The sequence below is a fragment of the Electrona antarctica genome (genome assembly GCF_951216825.1).
Source record: "Electrona antarctica genome assembly, chromosome: 3".
Taxonomy (NCBI): domain Eukaryota; kingdom Metazoa; phylum Chordata; class Actinopteri; order Myctophiformes; family Myctophidae; genus Electrona; species Electrona antarctica.
In genome coordinates, this window is record NC_136808.1 from 48,218,425 (window position 1) to 48,236,057 (window position 17,633).

Here is a 17,633-nt window from a genome sequence, read left to right on the forward strand (position 1 = left end):
CGACGCACGTTCCACTGGGAGGAGACCCCGGGGCAGACCAAGGCGCAGTTGGAGGAAACACATCGACTCACTGGCCTTGGAACGTCTCGGAATCCCCCAGGAGGAAGTCACTAATGTTGCTCTGGAGAGGGAAGTCTGGAGCACTCTGGTGGAGCTGTTCCCCCCACGACCTGACTACGGATAAGCGGTTGAAGATGGGTGGATGATGGATGGTATTCTAGGGTTAAACTTGAATAAAGTCCCCTGGTTTTACATCCGCCCTCTCCTCCCGTTTGACCTGTTTGTAGCTGCTCTGATAAATGCTCTTCTTTCATGTTCTATGGTCCCTAAGTTCCTTGAAGCATAACCGTACCTTTTTAAAGATGGAGTGATGGAGTGTTTAAAGATGGAGACAATTTTTTTCCACCCTAAAACATGATCATCAGGTATTATTATAATTTAAGGAGGAAGAACTTTTTTCAAAAAAGTGTACAGTATTTGTTAAAATGTTGTTTTTATGTGGGCATGCCCACCAGTTCATTAAGTATGCCTGGTTTGCCTGGTGGGTGGTGATCCACCTGAACTGAAGCCGCACCCACAGCTGTAGTTGTATGATAAAGGGGGAGGGGTTAGGGGAGGGGCTGATAGTGTGATGTCACTATATTACTGTTTATTTAATTGGCCTGTTTGACTGTCAAGGGTTCAGCCTCCAGGAAGAAACCCTAAATACAAAGTTAATACACCATTGTACATAAAAACGACTCCAGGGTGTCTAATGAAGTACTGTCACCTCATAGACACATGAAAAACTGGAAAAATACAAAAATTGTGGCACTGAACACCTGGTTGATTTATTTATATATATATTTTACTGTACCTTTTTGTTCAATGTTGCACTCTGGCTTTCATAATGAATCTGCAACGTTAGCCGTGGAATTGGGTTTATACTTTATAGGTGACCTGAGCATGTGGCGGAAAGTTACATTTTTAGGTATTCTTTATACTTTACTAGAGTATTTCCAATTCCCAATACTTTGACTTCTACTCATCTCAGACTTTTACTCCACTACAATAATACAAACTTACTTTGTAGATTTGTATTATTATTACAAAACTAGCTTTACCACACTGAGTACATTAAAACAGCCCTATATACATTTCAGCCATTTTAAAATAGCCGATCTACAAGCTAAAGAGACAGGCTAGATTTGAAAACTTTAAAATGAGAAGTTCTGCATAATCATGATAATTTTGCATCTAATTGTAACATTTCTCTATCGCAGTATACTTATTACTTCAAATCACACCTGTGTGAAGTGAGTGGTGCTCTTATCATCATACATCATCATGACATCATCACCTTTTATCCTCAATATATAGCCTACTTTGCTCAGCCAATCAAATCATCGCTAAATTCACACAAACATACAAAGCTGGGCATTAGGAGGGGCCCTCAAAAAGCAATAAAAGTTAAAAAGTAAAATAAATAAATGAAGTAGCCATAGTTTTTCCACCCCTGGCCCTGAGCCAACCTCTTCCACATCTCAGCCTGAGTTGAACCAGGTTCGAGTGAGTATAGGCCCCTCCCACAGCCACAGAGTCCCGCCCACTTCCCCCAGACACATATAAAAGGCTCTCCACTGAGAGAGGGAGGCAATCAGAGCGGATCTCTACCAGTGTGCAGTTCAGAGAGAGAGAGAGAGAGAGAGAGAGAGAGATAAAGAGAGAAAGAGAGAGAGAGGCTGCTGAGGTCTCTCTGCCTCACAGCCCACCACTGCACGCACGCACGCACGCACGCACGCACACGCATATACACACGCACGCACGCACGCACACACGCACGCACGCACACGCATATACACACAGCAACACGTGCACATAAGTGTATACACACACACACACACACACACACACACACACACACACAACCTAATGGAGTACTACTGTAGCCTACTGCTCTGGATCTGTGGCCAGATGCTGGGTGAGTTAAAGAACTGTGTGTGTGTGTGTGCGTGTGCGTGCGTGCGTGTGTGTGTGTGTGTGTGTGTGTGTGTAAATGAACACATCTCTGCATTAGTCTGAATACTTTGGCAGTGTTAAAATTGCACGATAAGTGCTCGTTTTAGCCATCCTGAAATGAATACTTAATTAATACTGGAGAGCCACAGGGATGTGTTGCAGGGCTCATCAACATGTCCAAATGTGTACCGTATGTCCATGGCAAAGACTTGGTCTTGTCTGTGGCAAATTCTAGATTTTTATTTTATTTTATTTATTATAATGTTCATATTCTGATCAGAACACCCAATTACTGAATGTCAAGTCTCCAACATATGTATGACACTGATTTAATAGGACACTATGTGGCACATTAGGAGAGTCCAACTACTAGTGGTTCTCAAATGTTTTATTTGCAAGGACCCCCTTGACTCTGAGAGTGTACGAATGGAACCAAATAGACCCGTACGGGTCCATTTGGTTCCATGTGTACACTCTCAGAGTTACAGACCTCTTATGGTGATTCAGGGTTAGCACTTTTATGGGTTTCTGGTAATATTATCGTCCACTCGTTGTGTATACGTCTGTGGGCAGAATGACATGTCCACCACAAGGTGATGTTGTCTTCTGCTCAGGTCTGCTGAGGTGCTCTAGTCTCTGCTGAGGTGCTCTAGTCTCTGCTGAGGTGCTCTAGTCTCTGCCTCTGCTGAGGTGCTCTAGTCTCTGCTGAGGTGCTCTAGTCTGCTGAGGTTCTCTAGTCTCTGCTGAGGTGCTCTAGTCTCTGCCTCTCTGCTGAGGTGCTCTAGTCTCTGCTGAGGTGCTCTAGTCTCTGCCTCTCTGCTGAGGTGCTCTAGTCTCTGCTGAGGTGCTCTAGTCTCTGCTGAGGTGCTCTAGTCTCTGCTGAGGTGCTCTAGTCTCTGCCTCTCTGCAGAGGTGCTCTAGTCTCTGCTGAGGTGCTCTAGTCTCTGCTGAGGTGCTCTAGTCTCTGCCTCTCTGCTGAGGTGCTCTAGTCTCTGCTGAGGTGCTCTAGTCTCTGCCTCTCTGCTGAGGTGCTCTAGTCTCTGCTGAGGTGCTCTAGTCTCTGCTGAGGTGCTCTAGTCTGCCTCTCTGCTGAGGTGCTCTAGTCTCTGCTGAGGTGCTCTAGTCTCTGCTCAGGTCTGCTGAGGTGATCTAGTCTCTGCCTCTCTGCTGAGGTGCTCTAGTCTCTGCTGAGGTGCTCTAGTCTCTGCCTCTCTGCTGAGGTGCTCTAGTCTCTGCTGAGGTGCTCTAGTCTCTGCCTCTCATTGGAAACAGACGTGTAGAATTATTTCACATGAAAGCCGAGGCTACGGTATATCTTTTCACAATCAAGTGGTCAGAATTCTTTCCAGTTTCACTGGAGAGGACTGCAGGAGAGGTGTTGGTGAGCGTCCAGAACTGGGCTCAATTACCGGTGAAATCACAATACCATGCATGCAGCAACAAGCCCAGACCGCCGCAAAGGGTCTCTCTCTGTGTGCGTGCGTGCGTGCGTGCGTGCGTGCGTGCGTGTGTGCGTGCGTGCGTGCGCGCAAAGTCATATTTTCTTTTATATGTATGATTGGTGTCCGTACATTGGCCTTCTATTCTATGGATCACACAAAACAAGTGTTGTGGTTGCGCCGAGCACACTTACAGTAGCTCGCTAATGTACAGCATGATGATGATGTATTGTCCCACATGATGTCACTGAAAAGTTTATATGGAATTAAGTCAGACAATGACTACAGTGTGGCGGTTGCATCCTGCAAGCACACTGATGAAAATGTATCAAATTGGGACAATGCCACCTACAGTATATGGCAGACATCTCCATAACAGCCAGGTGTTAATATGTGTAACTTAATATATTGTAATTTACAATATTATGTAACCAGTAACCACACATATACAAGTTGTGGTCATAACATGCTGACACCAACGATACTATAGTCTTTCATATTGTGTTTGCCTTGACAGTCAATCATATTGACTGTCATATTGGGCCTTTAGGAGTAATTTGAATCATTGATTTAAAACCCAAACGTCTATCAATTTTGTAAATAAGAATATCTAAAGAAATACTGGTGGAGGCATGGGAATCTTTTGTAAATATTTACTTTGACTGTGTTGAAAGCAGAGATTCCTTTGGACATGAAGCCGCGCAGAGTGGAAGAAATGACACTAAAAGACACTACATTTCTTTTTCACTAAAATAAATGCAGACAATAGTCTGAGGAAAGAGAAGTATAGTGGAAACCCACTAGATAGAGAGATAGATAGATAGATAGATAATATAGATAGATAGATAGATAGATAGATAGATAGATAGATCCATCTTCAACCGCTTTCAGCGTGAAACCAAGCATATAAATTAGACATCCCGTCGCCATTTGTTTGGCCGACAACATCAACTGTAGATTTAGTCGATTAAAATCTTATGATAGTTATTTGACAAAAAAAAATCAAATTATTTTATATTTTATTTGTATTTTCTTTCAATAGTTATAACTCTTTAGAGGTTAATTTGGTTGTGTCAATATTTAGCTTGCAGTAGCAGAGTCTAATTCAGTTGGCTGTACCGTACACATAGCTTACAGTAGCAGTGTCCAGTTCAGTTGGCTGTACTGTACATACATTCCAACTCTTTTCCCAAAGGATTCATTCACTGATTATCCTAATGCTAATTCTACTGCTTTGCTACTGAAAAGAAGAGTCCATCAGAGGAACTCTATCTATTCAGGGAATCTGAATAGAATTAACTTATAACATCTTGGGCAAATGTCCTCCTTTCTCACTGACGATCTACTGAACTGTTTGGTTTCTGACAATCTACTGAGTTGCCAATGGCTGGAAATGTGAAGTTCTCTCAAACGGCACATCTGTACACCAACACCGAGCTTACAGTAGCTTGCCCAGTTCAGTTGGCTGTTATACATTCAAATGGTTTATCTTGGCCTCAGGCACTGGAGTCATAATGTCATAATGTATCAAAACGGCCAAAGGTTTATTGCCCGTTATGAAGTATCTTTCCAGAGAAAACTGTTTTAACGGGAACTGGATTGATGGAATATTAGAGACATGCATCTTTTTTTCTGACAGGAGACATTCCGCCGTATAGTCTGAAAACTCACCTCTTCAGACTCCGTAGCACTTGCCCTAGCCTCGACGACCTTGCTACAGGCGTATGCAAAGGCTAAAGATGTAATTTAGCATGTTATGTAGACTGACGCCAGGTCTTCATGTTATGTAGACTGACTGACGCCAGGTCTTCATGTTATGTAGACTGACGCCAGGTCTTCATGTTATGTAGACTGACGCCAGGTCTTCATGTTATGTAGACTGATGCCAGGTCTTCATGTTATGTAGACTGACGCCAGGTCTTCATGTTATGTAGACTGATGCCAGGTCTTCATGTTATGTAGACTGACGCCAGGTCTTCATGTTATGTAGACTGACTGATGCCAGGTATTCATGTTATGTAGACTGACGCCAGGTCTTCATGTTATGTAGACTGACGCCAGGTCTTCATGTTATGTAGACTGACGCCAGGTCTTCATGTTATGTAGACTGACTGACGCCAGGTCTTCATGTTATGTAGACTGACTGACGCCAGGTCTTCATGTTATGTAGACTGACGCCAGGTCTTCATGTTATGTAGACTGACTGATGCCAGGTCTTCATGTTATGTAGACTGATGCCAGGTCTTCATGTTATGTAGACTGATGCCAGGTCTTCATGTTATGTAGACTGACTGCCGCCAGGTCTTCATGTTATGTAGACTGACTGATGCCAGGTCTTCATGTTATGTAGACTGACTGACGCCAGGTCTTCATGTTATGTAGACCGACTGCCGCCAGGTCTTCATGTTATGTAGACTGATGCCAGGTCTTCATGTTATCTAGACTGATGCCAGGTCTTCATGTTATGTAGACTGACTGACGCCATGTCTTCATGTTATGTAGACTGACTGACGCCAGGTATTCATGTTATGTAGACTGACTGACGCCATGTCTTCATGTTATGTAGACTGACTGATGCCAGGTCTTCATGTTATGTAGACTGACTGACGCCAGGTCTTCATGTTATGTAGACTGACTGACGCCAGGTCTTCATGTTATGTAGACTGACGCCAGGTCTTCATGTTATGTAGACTGACTGACTCCAGGTCTTCATGTTATGTAGACTGACTGATGCCAGGTCTTCATGTTATGTAGACTGACTGACGCCAGGTCTTCATGTTATGTAGACTGATGCCAGGTCTTCATGTTATGTAGACTGATGCCAGGTCTTCATGTTATGTAGACTGACTGACGCCAGGTCTTCATGTTATGTAGACTGACTGACACCAGGTCTTCATGTTATGTAGACTGACTGATGCCAGGTCTTCATGTTATGTAGACTGACTGACGCCAGGTCTTCCTATAGTGTAGTGTTTATAGTTTCAATGTATTCTACTGTTAGACTGATGATGTTAGGTTCTTAGCTTGCTTATGACCCTAGATGACTATTTATGTGTATTTGATGCATTACCTTTTGTTACATTACCTTGTGTTGTTCTTGCTTACTGTAAATCGCTCTGGATTAAGAGCGTCTGATAAATGCCTACATTGTAAATTGTAGTGTTTTGCGTAGCAGAAGCGTGATGGTTTTTGGCTGGCCAGATGGGGGCAGCGGTGAGTGGACTAACGTGCGTGGCACCTGGCCAGATGGGGGCAGCAGTGAGTGGACTAACGTGCGTGGCACCTGGCCAGATGGGGGCAGCAGTGAGTGGACTAACGTGCGTGGCACCTGGCCAGATGGGGGCAGCAGTGAGTGGGCTAACGTGCGTGGCACCTGGCCAGATGGGGGCAGACGTGAGTGGACTAACGTGCGTGGCACCTGGCCAGATGGGGGCAGACGTGAGTGGGCTAACGTGCGTGGCACCTGGCCAGATGGGGGCAGACGTGAGTGGGCTAACGTGCGTGGCACCTGGCCAGATGGGGGCAGCAGTGAGTGGACTAACGTGCGTGGCACCTGGCCAGATGGGGGCAGCAGTGAGTGGGCTAACGTGCGTGGCACCTGGCCAGATGGGGGCAGACGTGAGTGGGCTAACGTGCGTGGCACCTGGCCAGATGGGGGCAGACGTGAGTGGGCTAACGTGCGTGGCACCTGGCCAGATGGGGGCAGACGTGAGTGGGCTAACGTGCGTGGCACCTGGCCAGATGGGGGCAGACGTGAGTGGGCTAACGTGCGTGGCACCTGGCCAGATGGGGGCAGACGTGAGTGGGCTAACGTGCGTGGCACCTGGCCAGATGGGGGCAGACGTGAGTGGGCTAACGTGCGTGGCACCTGGCCAGATGGGGGCAGACGTGAGTGGGCTAACGTGCGTGGCACCTGGCCAGATGGGGGCAGACGTGAGTGGGTTAACGTGTGTGGCACCTGGCCAGATGGGGGCAGCAGTGAGTGGGTTAACGTGCGTGGCAGCGGCCCGGCAGCCTTGAGCAAAGAGACTCTAGATAGAACAAGAGACGAAACTCCCATGTAGTGCCATAACAACAACCAGCGCCCAGCGCCTCCGCCATTTTGGAGTGATGACGCAACTTCCGGTTTACTTTTTTTTATCCTATACCTAACATATATTGATTTACTCATTTATCATATCTATGAATGGATCAAAGGAGAAATTAGTAATATATTCAGAATGCCAGGGTGCATGTGTGCGCATGCATGTAAATGTATACGCACGTGCGTGCGACCGTGCATGTTTACGTGTGTGTTTGAGGTGTTGTAAATTGTAACATAGAAAGTGCTGCCACCATGCATCTTGGAGTGTAGCGCCATCTAATGCTGATCCAATAAAAATCACAGAGTTTCATCTGTTGTTCTAGAAGAATCTCTAGAGGTTTGTTTATCTGGGCGTGATGGTCGGCCGGTCCGGTACACAGAAAACCCGGCAACAAGGTTCCGACCCGGCTTCACAAAGCTGCTGATATTATACTGGGAGTGTTAAATGGCTCTGCACGTTTAGGAGCTTGAAATGGAAAGTGGATTCCCTCCATTCTCATGCCATGTTTTCTTTTCTTCCCCTGTGCCTGCCTTTCTTTTTCTTGGTCAGTCAGACACCAGCACAGCTGTTCTTTTTTTTCTTTTTTTTGATCCCACGATTTTTGCAACCCATTTTTTTCCACCAGTGTCAATTATCTAAAGTAATCCTGGGCGCAATCATCATCATCATTTTTTGTCCGCGGTCGAGATCATGGATTTCACAATGCCACGCCAGACTTTCCGGTCCTTCATTGCCATCCCCAGTTCCTGCTTACTGATGCATGTGTCCCTATAGCGATGACATTAGGGAATGACAGATTTCTACCTCTGGTCTGCTTTGAGGCAGGACTCCAGGGGCTGTATTTTGCGTATCTTAAGTACCAGGTCTTATTACTTAACTTAAGACCTGGAGGCGTGATCAATGCCATTTGGCTATTCTGAGTGGCCAAAAAGCATTGACCACGCCTCCAGGTCTTAAGTTAAGTAATAAGACATGGTACTTAAGACACGCAAAATACAGCCCCAGGACTCCAGAGAAGAAGGGAAGATATACACTCCCTCTGCCAACCTGGGGAGAGTAACGGACTGTCCTCATGCTTCCTTCTATGCATGAGTAGTGAGTTCTTGTGGACGAAAATCGAGATTCCCGTTTGAGCAAGAATCATGCAGCTACGTAGATACTGTCAGCCCCAGAACACATTTTATTTGTACAATTTATGTTTATCAAGAGTGCATCTCTGCCATAACGATCTGTTTAAAAAATAAACGTTATGTTTCCAGATAAGCGAGGCCTTTCAGGATAAGATCTGGCCGTGTGGGATGAAAGGAGGCTTGAGCACACGAGCACTATTCATGCAACAGGAAATGAGCAGAGTGGAGAATGTGTCAATATTTAGAGGAACGGTAGACGATTGTTGCATGAATGAATGAATGGAGCGTTTTCATGAAGTAGAACAAATTGACTGTGTTTGTGTGTGTTGTTTGTTAGTCAGTGAATTTTTTTTTGCCTAAGTAAAAGTATAGGCTATCAATACTGCATTGTAGAAATACTCTGTTCCAGAATTAAAACTTTACTTGAGTAAAAGTACAACATTATTTAGTTTACCAAAAGCAGAAAGTTTGCAAATGGAATTTATACAAATGTTTTCATATACAACTTGTGAAATGGGACATTGTACATAATGAGTTCTTTCTACTTTTGGTACTTTAAGTATAGCCTATACATTTTGATACCAATATTTAGAAATACGGACTTGTACTTGTAATTGTGTTTCGACATTGCAGTATTGATTACTTTTACTTAATGTGTACTTCAGACACTTCAGGCACTTCAGTGGTGCTTACGGCAATGGTTCTCAAAGTGGGGTCCGGGGACCTCCCTGGGGTCCTTGGCTGGGTTCCAGGAGGTCACCAGCAAAATGTGTTGTTAATACAGCATCACAATCATTTGTACAGCTTTCTCCATTTCCTAAAGGCCATTCACAAATAGCACAGCTACAATGTTGTATTAGAGTGTTTTTGTTTTTTTTGTTTTGTTTACACAAATCACCTCTTCTGTGCGCACAAAACATTTTCAGATGGTGGTCCACGACATTTAGGGGTCCTTGACACGAACGTGTTTGAGAACCACGTATATTATGGAACTCTGCTAAAGCCTGGTTCCTGCTGCAATGCTGTCCTGCCAATAATCAATAATCACTGTAAATTGTAATGCTTAATTGCTTAATTGTAATGGTTTCGTTGCTCTTTTCAGTGTGGTAAACTTCACACTTGTACATTAAAAGTGCACTGTTGATTTTGACTTAGTTTTAGTGATAGTTTTAGTCTTTTGAGTAAAAAGGTATTTTGTTTTAGTCATATTTTAGTCATCTAAAATGTTTTAGTTTTAGTCGACTAAATCTACAGTTGATGTTGTCGACAAAACAATATTTTGGCGGTGCCTTGATGGCGTCTTAATGGCAGATTTTACACTTGGTTGCATGCTGAAAATAGCAGATCTACAAGCTCCCAACGTCACAATGCCAAGCATTGTGAGCTTGCAGATCTGCTATTTTCAGATCCGAGCGCAGCCAAACATAAATTGACTTGTCTTTTAGTTCTACTGGATCTCTTCTCCACTAGTTCCTCCCTATCATGTTTGTCTAGGTGTTTATCGAACTTGTCAATACATTTAGTCCTAGTTTTAGTGTTCATAGCTTAGTTTCTATTTAGTGTTTTCCTCAATGAAAAAAGGTAGTCGACGATCATTCATTTTGTCATAGTTTTAGTCGGGCGAAATCGACACTGGTAAAGTGTCATTTTGACTGAGTGATAGTGAGTGAAGTGAATTCTATAGTGTGCCCATCCGGGTGCCGTGCGCCATCATTAACACTCCTCCCAGACGCTGCATATCTGTGAGTTCAGGAAGGAATGTGGTCCACTTGTACTTGTTGTTAAGGAAGTTTGTCTTAAATAAATACAGCTGTTGTAGCTTCTACGCCGTGACACACTGTACTAGGGGCGGCGGTGGTTCAGGGGTAGAGTGCCTGGATGGTAACCGCAAGGTTGCCAGTTCAAACCCGGGCTCCCCCAGAGTTACTGTCAAAGTGTCCTTGAGCAAGACACTGAACCCCTAATTGCTCCCGATGTGCTAGTTGGTGCCTTGCATGGTTTCCGACTGCCATCGGTGTATGAATGTGTGTGAATGGGTGAATGTAATGCACAATCTCTGTAAAGCGCCTTGGATAAAGGCGCTATATAAATGCACCATTTACCATTTACCAACAATGTGATGGTACACAAACACAGCCAGGAATCATATAGTACATTATATTAGGGGTGTAATATGATACTCTAACTGTCTGCACCCGTCTGGGAAAACTCAATATGTCGCTTGTATCTACTGTATCTGCAACCTTATTCTTTGGGTCATGATGACCCACACTTCAGGAGTAGGAACGAAGATTGACAGAGAGCTTTGCCTTCTTAGTTAGGGAAGGTTAGCGAAAGTTGTGGCAAATCGGCAAAATAAATGCTTACCACTATAGCTTTCTTCACAAGTGTGTTCATGAAGGTGTCTACTATCACCTAGCTACATTTTCTACATTCCATTATGCTTTATGTAGCATGTGACTTGTCAAACTACGGGATTTTCATGATTCTGAATCCATTCCAAGCATTCGTTTTGCACGGGCTATTTGGCAAAATATTATAACCACACCTGGGGGTCTATTAGAGTAATGTTAACTCCATAGACACCTGGGGGTCTATTAGAGTAATGTTAACTCCATAGACACCTGGGGGTCTATTAGAGTAATGTTAACTTCGTAGACACCTGGGGGTCTATTAGAGTAATGTTAACTCCGTAGACACCTGGGGGTCTATTAGAGTAATGTTAACTCCATAGACACCTGGGGGTCTATTAGAGTAATGTTAACTCCATAGACACCTGGGGGTCTATTAGAGTAATGTTAACTCCATAGACACCTGGGGGTCTATTAGAGTAATGTTAACTCCGTAGACACCTGGGGGTCTATTAGAGTAATGTTAACTCCATAGACACCTGGGGGTCTATTAGAGTAATGTTAACTCCATAGACACCTGGGGGTCTATTAGAGTAATGTTAACTCCGTAGACACCTGGGGGTCTATTAGAGTAATGTTAACTCCATAGACACCTGGGGGTCTATTAGAGTAATGTTAACTCCGTAGACACCTGGGGGTCTATTAGAGTAATGTTAACTCCATAGACACCTGGGGGTCTATTAGAGTAATGTTAACTCCATAGACACCTGGGGGTCTATTAGAGTAATGTTAACTCCGTAGACACCTGGGGGTCTATTAGAGTAATGTTAACTCCGTAGACACAGAAAAAGTACAAAACTATGACACCCCATCTTTAAAGTACCGAAAGTAAAAGTAACTAGAAAAAGTGCCCCTCTGGGCACAGGTCTCCACCAGCATAGGAGCGTTTTTGAAAAAATGTCAAGTGGCATGTCTTCAGCCTAGTGGAAATATGCGTGCACAGTTTCACAGTTGCAGTGCAGAGTGTGGCATCGACCGGGCCAACGGTGCCAGAGATTAGCTTTACACAGACGGACGGACGGACACACAGACAGACGTAAGGAGTGCAAAACATACTCTCCCCATGCCTTCGGCCTGGTGGAGAGTGGAGACAATAAAATACCTGACGTACAAACTCCAGAGCAAAATTGTCGATATATTTAGTTTAGTTTTTTATTTAGTTTTCACTGGTGAATAAAGGTAGTCGACGGACATTTTTCGACACTGCTACACATGGGAGGCCAATGTTGTGGTGCGTGCAGACAACAACACGTATGTCTGCCACAGTGAAATGAATAGTCCTCATTAAGACACTTCAACACATACTGTATATATAGGACAACAACACAGTGAAATGAATAGTCCTCATTAAGACACTTCAACACATACTGTATATATAGGACAACAACACAGTGAAATGAATAGTCCTCATTAAGACACTTCAACACATACTGTATATATAGGACAACAACACAGTGAAATGAATAGTCCTCATTAAGACACTTCAACACATACTGTATATATAGGACAACAACACAGTGAAATAAATAGTCGTCATTAAGACACTTCAACACAACAACACTGCCACAGTGAAGGAGTGAAATAAAGTGTTATGTCTGCTTTTAAACGTTGTTGATCATTCCTTCACCTTGTTGTTTACTTTACTCTGAGCTGAACTTCCTCAGGACTGGACTTGACCCGAGAGAGAGAGAGAGGAGAGAGAGAGAGGGAGAGAGGGGGGGAGGGAGGGGGAGAGAGAGAGAGAGAGAGAGAGAGAGAGAGAGAGAGAGAGAGAGAGAGAGAGAGAGAGAGAGAGAGAGAGAGAGAGAGAGAGAGAGAGAGAGAGAGAGAGAGAGAGAGAGAGAGAGAGAGAGAGAGAGAGAGAGAGAGAGAGAGAGGAGTGACTGCATGGTGGTGGAGAATTAAACCCAGTGTATGGATATAAGAGAGGGTTCTTTTGTCGACTAAAACTGACGGAAAAAAAGTTGCATGCAGTGTTAATTTTGTTGACTAAGACTAAAATACCAAAAGACCAATGTTTTTCAGAAGACTAAAATAGGACTAAGACTACATGGTGTGTTACTCAAAAGACTAAGACTAAATCAAAATATTCTGAAAAAATTAACACAGCTTTATTTAACGCTTTTTTTCACTGACGGAAGCTACGCAAAATAAAAAGAATCCATGATGACTCAAATATATTGACACTTTTGTCAACAAATAAACTCATTCAAAAGATGTTGCTGTCTCATAACTCCTTTACGTCTGTGTGTTGTTAAATATTGAACTAATGGTAAGTAGTAAAAAGTGCTTTGGAAAAAACCTTAACTCCATTGGACCCTCAAACGTCTGCTAAAGCAGCCAAATCCACCGCCTCTCCCCCTCTCATGGAAGTAATTGACAATATATAAAGTTATAGCACCAACTTTGATGAGCCTGTATTGCTTTGTTTTCTTCATTTCCTGAAAAAATGTATATTTTTCATTTCCTGAAAAATGAACATTTTGGAGTTATGAGGTTTCCTCCCGACAGCAGAGATATTCTGTACATCAAAATGAGCTGTCAAAAATCCACAGTGATTGAATGACAGCTCCTCACATTGTTATCACCGATGTTGAGACATTTTGGGAAACAATTGGGTTGACAACAAGAAAGGGTTAAATCCAGGCCTTTTCTCTCTCTGCTGAAAGCAGAAACTCAAGTGGCAAATGCTTTCTCCATCTGGTCAGATCGTGCAGAGCATGCGACGTATACGGGGGATAGAATGATCCAATGAATGAGTGTAATCCAAAATGCAGGCAGGCCCTTAATTCTTTCCTTGATCGGTTCATGGAGCAGGATTCAGTTTCTTGCCTCTTGCATGTCAGATTACACTCGCCTCATGTGAATTAATATGCTTCCCACATGCTCTAATCTTAGATGATATTACAATGATTACTGTGACTCACTGTTCCTCCGCATGAATTAAACCGTTTAGCTGTATCAGCAGCTTCCAACCGGTGGTCCGGAGACCGCCGGGGGTCCTTGAGGGGGCTCCATGTGGTCCCCAGCTAAATGATGGAGAGTTTTGGAAAACAAATGGACCCTTATACAGTAGATCTTTAACTCTTGAGAGCATAAAATGAAACCAAATGGACCCAAAATGAAACCATTTGGTTTCATTTTATGCTCTCAAGATTAAATTATTGTTAAACATCTACATTACTTATGCTGCATTCACATGGAAACCGGGGGCCATTGAAATGAAAATGGTTGAAAATCACTGCTAGAGCCATACAAATCTGTCCCTGGCATATATTTTTCAAACGGGGGTCCACAGGCTAATGAGTGTCATTTTGGGGGTCCTTGACATGAAAAAGTTTGGGAACCACTTAGGCCAGTGGTATAAACCTTAATCTGTTGTTTTGGATGGCAATCTTTTAGTCATATATCGTCTTTTGAATAAAAGTCCATTTTGTTTTAGTCATATTGCATACTGAATATAGCAGATCTGCGAGCTTGCAGATCTTTTATTTTCAGCATGCAACCAAACATAAAATGACTAAAATGTATTTTAGTTCTACTGGATCTCTTCTCCACTAGTCCCTCCCTGACATGTTAGTCTATAGTTTTTGTATCTGTTAACAAAATCTGTCAGTATATTTAGTCTTAGTTTTAGTCATCATAGCTTAGTTTTTATTTAGTTTTCTTCATTGAAAAAAAAGGTATTCGACGAACCTTCTTTTTGCCATAGTTTTAGTTGACGACACTGGGTGTATACACTGCCATGTCAATCAAGGCTGACGGAGCCATGTGTCAATCAAGGCTGACAGAGACATGTGTCAATCAAGGCTGACAGAGACATGTGTCAATCAAGGCTGACGGAGACATGTGTCAATCAAGGCTGATGGAGCCATGTGTCAATCAAGGCTGATGGAACCATGTGTCAATCAAGGCTGACAGAGACATGTCAATCAAGGCTGACAGAGACATGTGTCAATCAAGGCTGACAGAGACATGTGTCAATCAAGGCTGACAGACATTGTCAATCAAGGCTGACAGAGGCATGTGTCAATCAAGGCTGACAGACATGTGTCAATCAAGGCTGACAGAGACATGTGTCAATCAAGGCAGACAGACAGGCCTGCTGCTCCACAATGACAACAGAGTTTAGAACAGAGCAGCCAATCAGAAATTGTTAGATTATCACAAGTATTCTGGTTCTCTGTGTAGTACTTAGTTACTCAGACCAAGTATTCTGGTTCTCTGCGTAGTACTTCATGCTCAGACCAAGTATTTCGGTCTTGTAAAAATACACAGTGTTTTGATCTAGTTAGATTCTAGAACAAAAAACAACATGATTTCTCTTTGCCAGCCAAGTCATTAGAGAAACTTTTGAGTTAAACGAAGGAAAATCTAACTGGAGCGCATGCCTCTTTCCTGTCGTGTTTTATGGTGCTTTTCCAATCAACAAAACCTATTTCTCGTATTTGTGCGAATTTTTGGCCGGTAGCAATTTAATGACAACTTAAATCTTTCCACTGGACTTTATTATAAGGACACTGTCTGGATTTCAGAAGCTTCAGTTGACACTGTCTGTGTTTCAGAAGCTTCGGTTACATCTCATTTCTGATGACTTGCATCTGTCATCTTGATGTTTGTCTTTTTACATCTAATTTCTGATGACTTGCATCTGTCATCTTGCTGTTTGTCTTTTTACATCTCATTTCTGATGACTTGATGACTTGCATCTGTCATCTTGATGTTTGTCTTTTTACATCTCATTTCTGATGACTTGCATCTGTCATCTTGCTGTTTGTCTTTTTACATCTCATTTCTGATGACTTGCATCTGTCATCTTGATGTTTGTCTTTTTACATCTCATTTCTGATGACTTGCATCTGTCATTTTTTTTCGACAGGATTCCATGAATGTTTTAACATCGACACAAAGAACCATCGAATCATCAAAGGTCCCAAACAGGCCCAGTTTGGATACACTGTTCAACAACACGTGGCTGCCGGGGGAGACAAATGGTACGTCACCTTTTTTTTTATTATTATTTTACTTTCTAACTTTGGTTTTCAACCCTTTTTATATCAAGGTCCATTATTTATTCGGGATTTGAGCCGCAGACCACAATTTTTTATGAGATTTATCCTCTCAGATCCAAGACTTAGAATAGATTTTGTCCACAATTCCATGCTGTATTGATGTACCATTAGGAGAGATATTAAACAGGCAAACGTTGATCAAAATAATTAACACTTATTCTACATTCTCATTCCAAATGAAGTAATGCAGATGTTTACTAATAATGTAACTATTGAAAGCATGAAATGAAACCTCACAGGTCCATAATATGGTTTGATGTTATGCTCACAAGAGGTAGTTAAGTTAAAATCTATGATTGTTCACATGGTTACCAACTCTCCATCATTCAGCTGGGGACCACCTGGAATCCCCTCAAGGACCACTGGTGTTCCCCGGACCACTGGTTGAAAACCACTGTAATCAAAGTATTTCTTATAGTATTTCTAGTTGTGACTTTGAGCTCAAACCCACCCGGCCACTCTACCGCTGAACCACTGCATGTCGCCATCTTCCTGGTATGGATACAGTACATACAAAAACATGACATTTGAGATACATTACAGGACAATTATATAAAAAAAGTGGACAATGATAAAAGTAAATTTTCTTTCAAACAGATACTTTCATAATCCATAAGTCAATTTTGAATTCCGGACTCGCACTAGCTTGTAAAGGAGTGTTTCTACATTGCAGTATTAATACTTTTTACTTGAGTAAGAAATGTGAATACTTTTCTACCCCCCTGGAGGTGGAGATACTTTCCATTGATCATATTCTCTCACTGTGCAGATCCAGACTGCTTTTTTTAAAAGATATTTTTCGGCTTTTTTGTCTTAGATCACAGTAGGTAGCTAGGACACGGGAAGAGAGATATGGGGGGGGGGGGGGGGGGGGAGACACGCAGCAAAGTTCGTCCGGATCGGGACTCGAACCCACAACACACTGTCATACTGGATTACCAGCCAAGGTGCCTGGACCGCTAAGCCGCGGCCACAGGCCGATCCAGGCTCTTTCTACACTCTGTTATTGGCGTGGTGAAATTCATTTCTGGCATCTGACACTTTATGTCTGTTGGCCAAGCAACTGTTCTGGAGCAATGCCCGCCTCCAGCTGTGTGTGTGTGTGTGTGTGTGTGTGTGTGTGTGTGTGTGTGTGTGTGTGTGTGTGTGTGTGTGTGTGTGTGTGTGTGTGTGTGTGTGTGTGTGTGTGTGTGTGTGTGCGTGCGTGCGTGCGTGCGTGCGTGCGTGCGTGCGTGCGTGCGTGCGTGCGTGCGTGCGTGCGTGCGTGCGTGCGTGCGTGCGTGCGTGCGTGCGTGCGTGCGTGCGTGCGTGCGTGCGTGCGTGCGTGCGTGCGTGCGTGCGTGCGTGCGTGCGTGCGTGCGTGCGTGCGTGCGTGCGTGCGTGCGTGCGTGCGTGCGTGCGTGCGTGCGTGCGTGCGTGCGTGCGTGCGTGCGTGCGTGCGTGCGTGCGTGCGTGCGTGCGTGCGTGCGTGCGTGCGCAAAATCTGTTCTCCAACACA

The 17,633-nt window shown here is 43.5% G+C and overlaps 1 protein-coding gene across 2 annotated transcripts in view; it reads left to right on the plus strand.

The window, feature by feature from the left end:
* Window positions 1–1,772: 1,772 nt before the first annotated feature.
* Window positions 1,773–17,633, plus strand: part of itga11a (integrin, alpha 11a) — an 83,739-nt gene continuing 67,878 nt past the window's right edge. The window contains exons 1-2 of one of the 2 annotated variants that reach the window (XM_079497772.1): window positions 1,773–1,960; window positions 15,943–16,057. In XM_079497772.1, the coding sequence (XP_079353898.1) occupies window positions 1,912–1,960; window positions 15,943–16,057 (164 nt within the window). In that variant the 5' untranslated portion in view covers window positions 1,773–1,911. The remainder of the gene's footprint in view (window positions 1,961–15,942; window positions 16,058–17,633) is intronic. The other variant, XM_079497771.1, reaches the window with a different exon arrangement.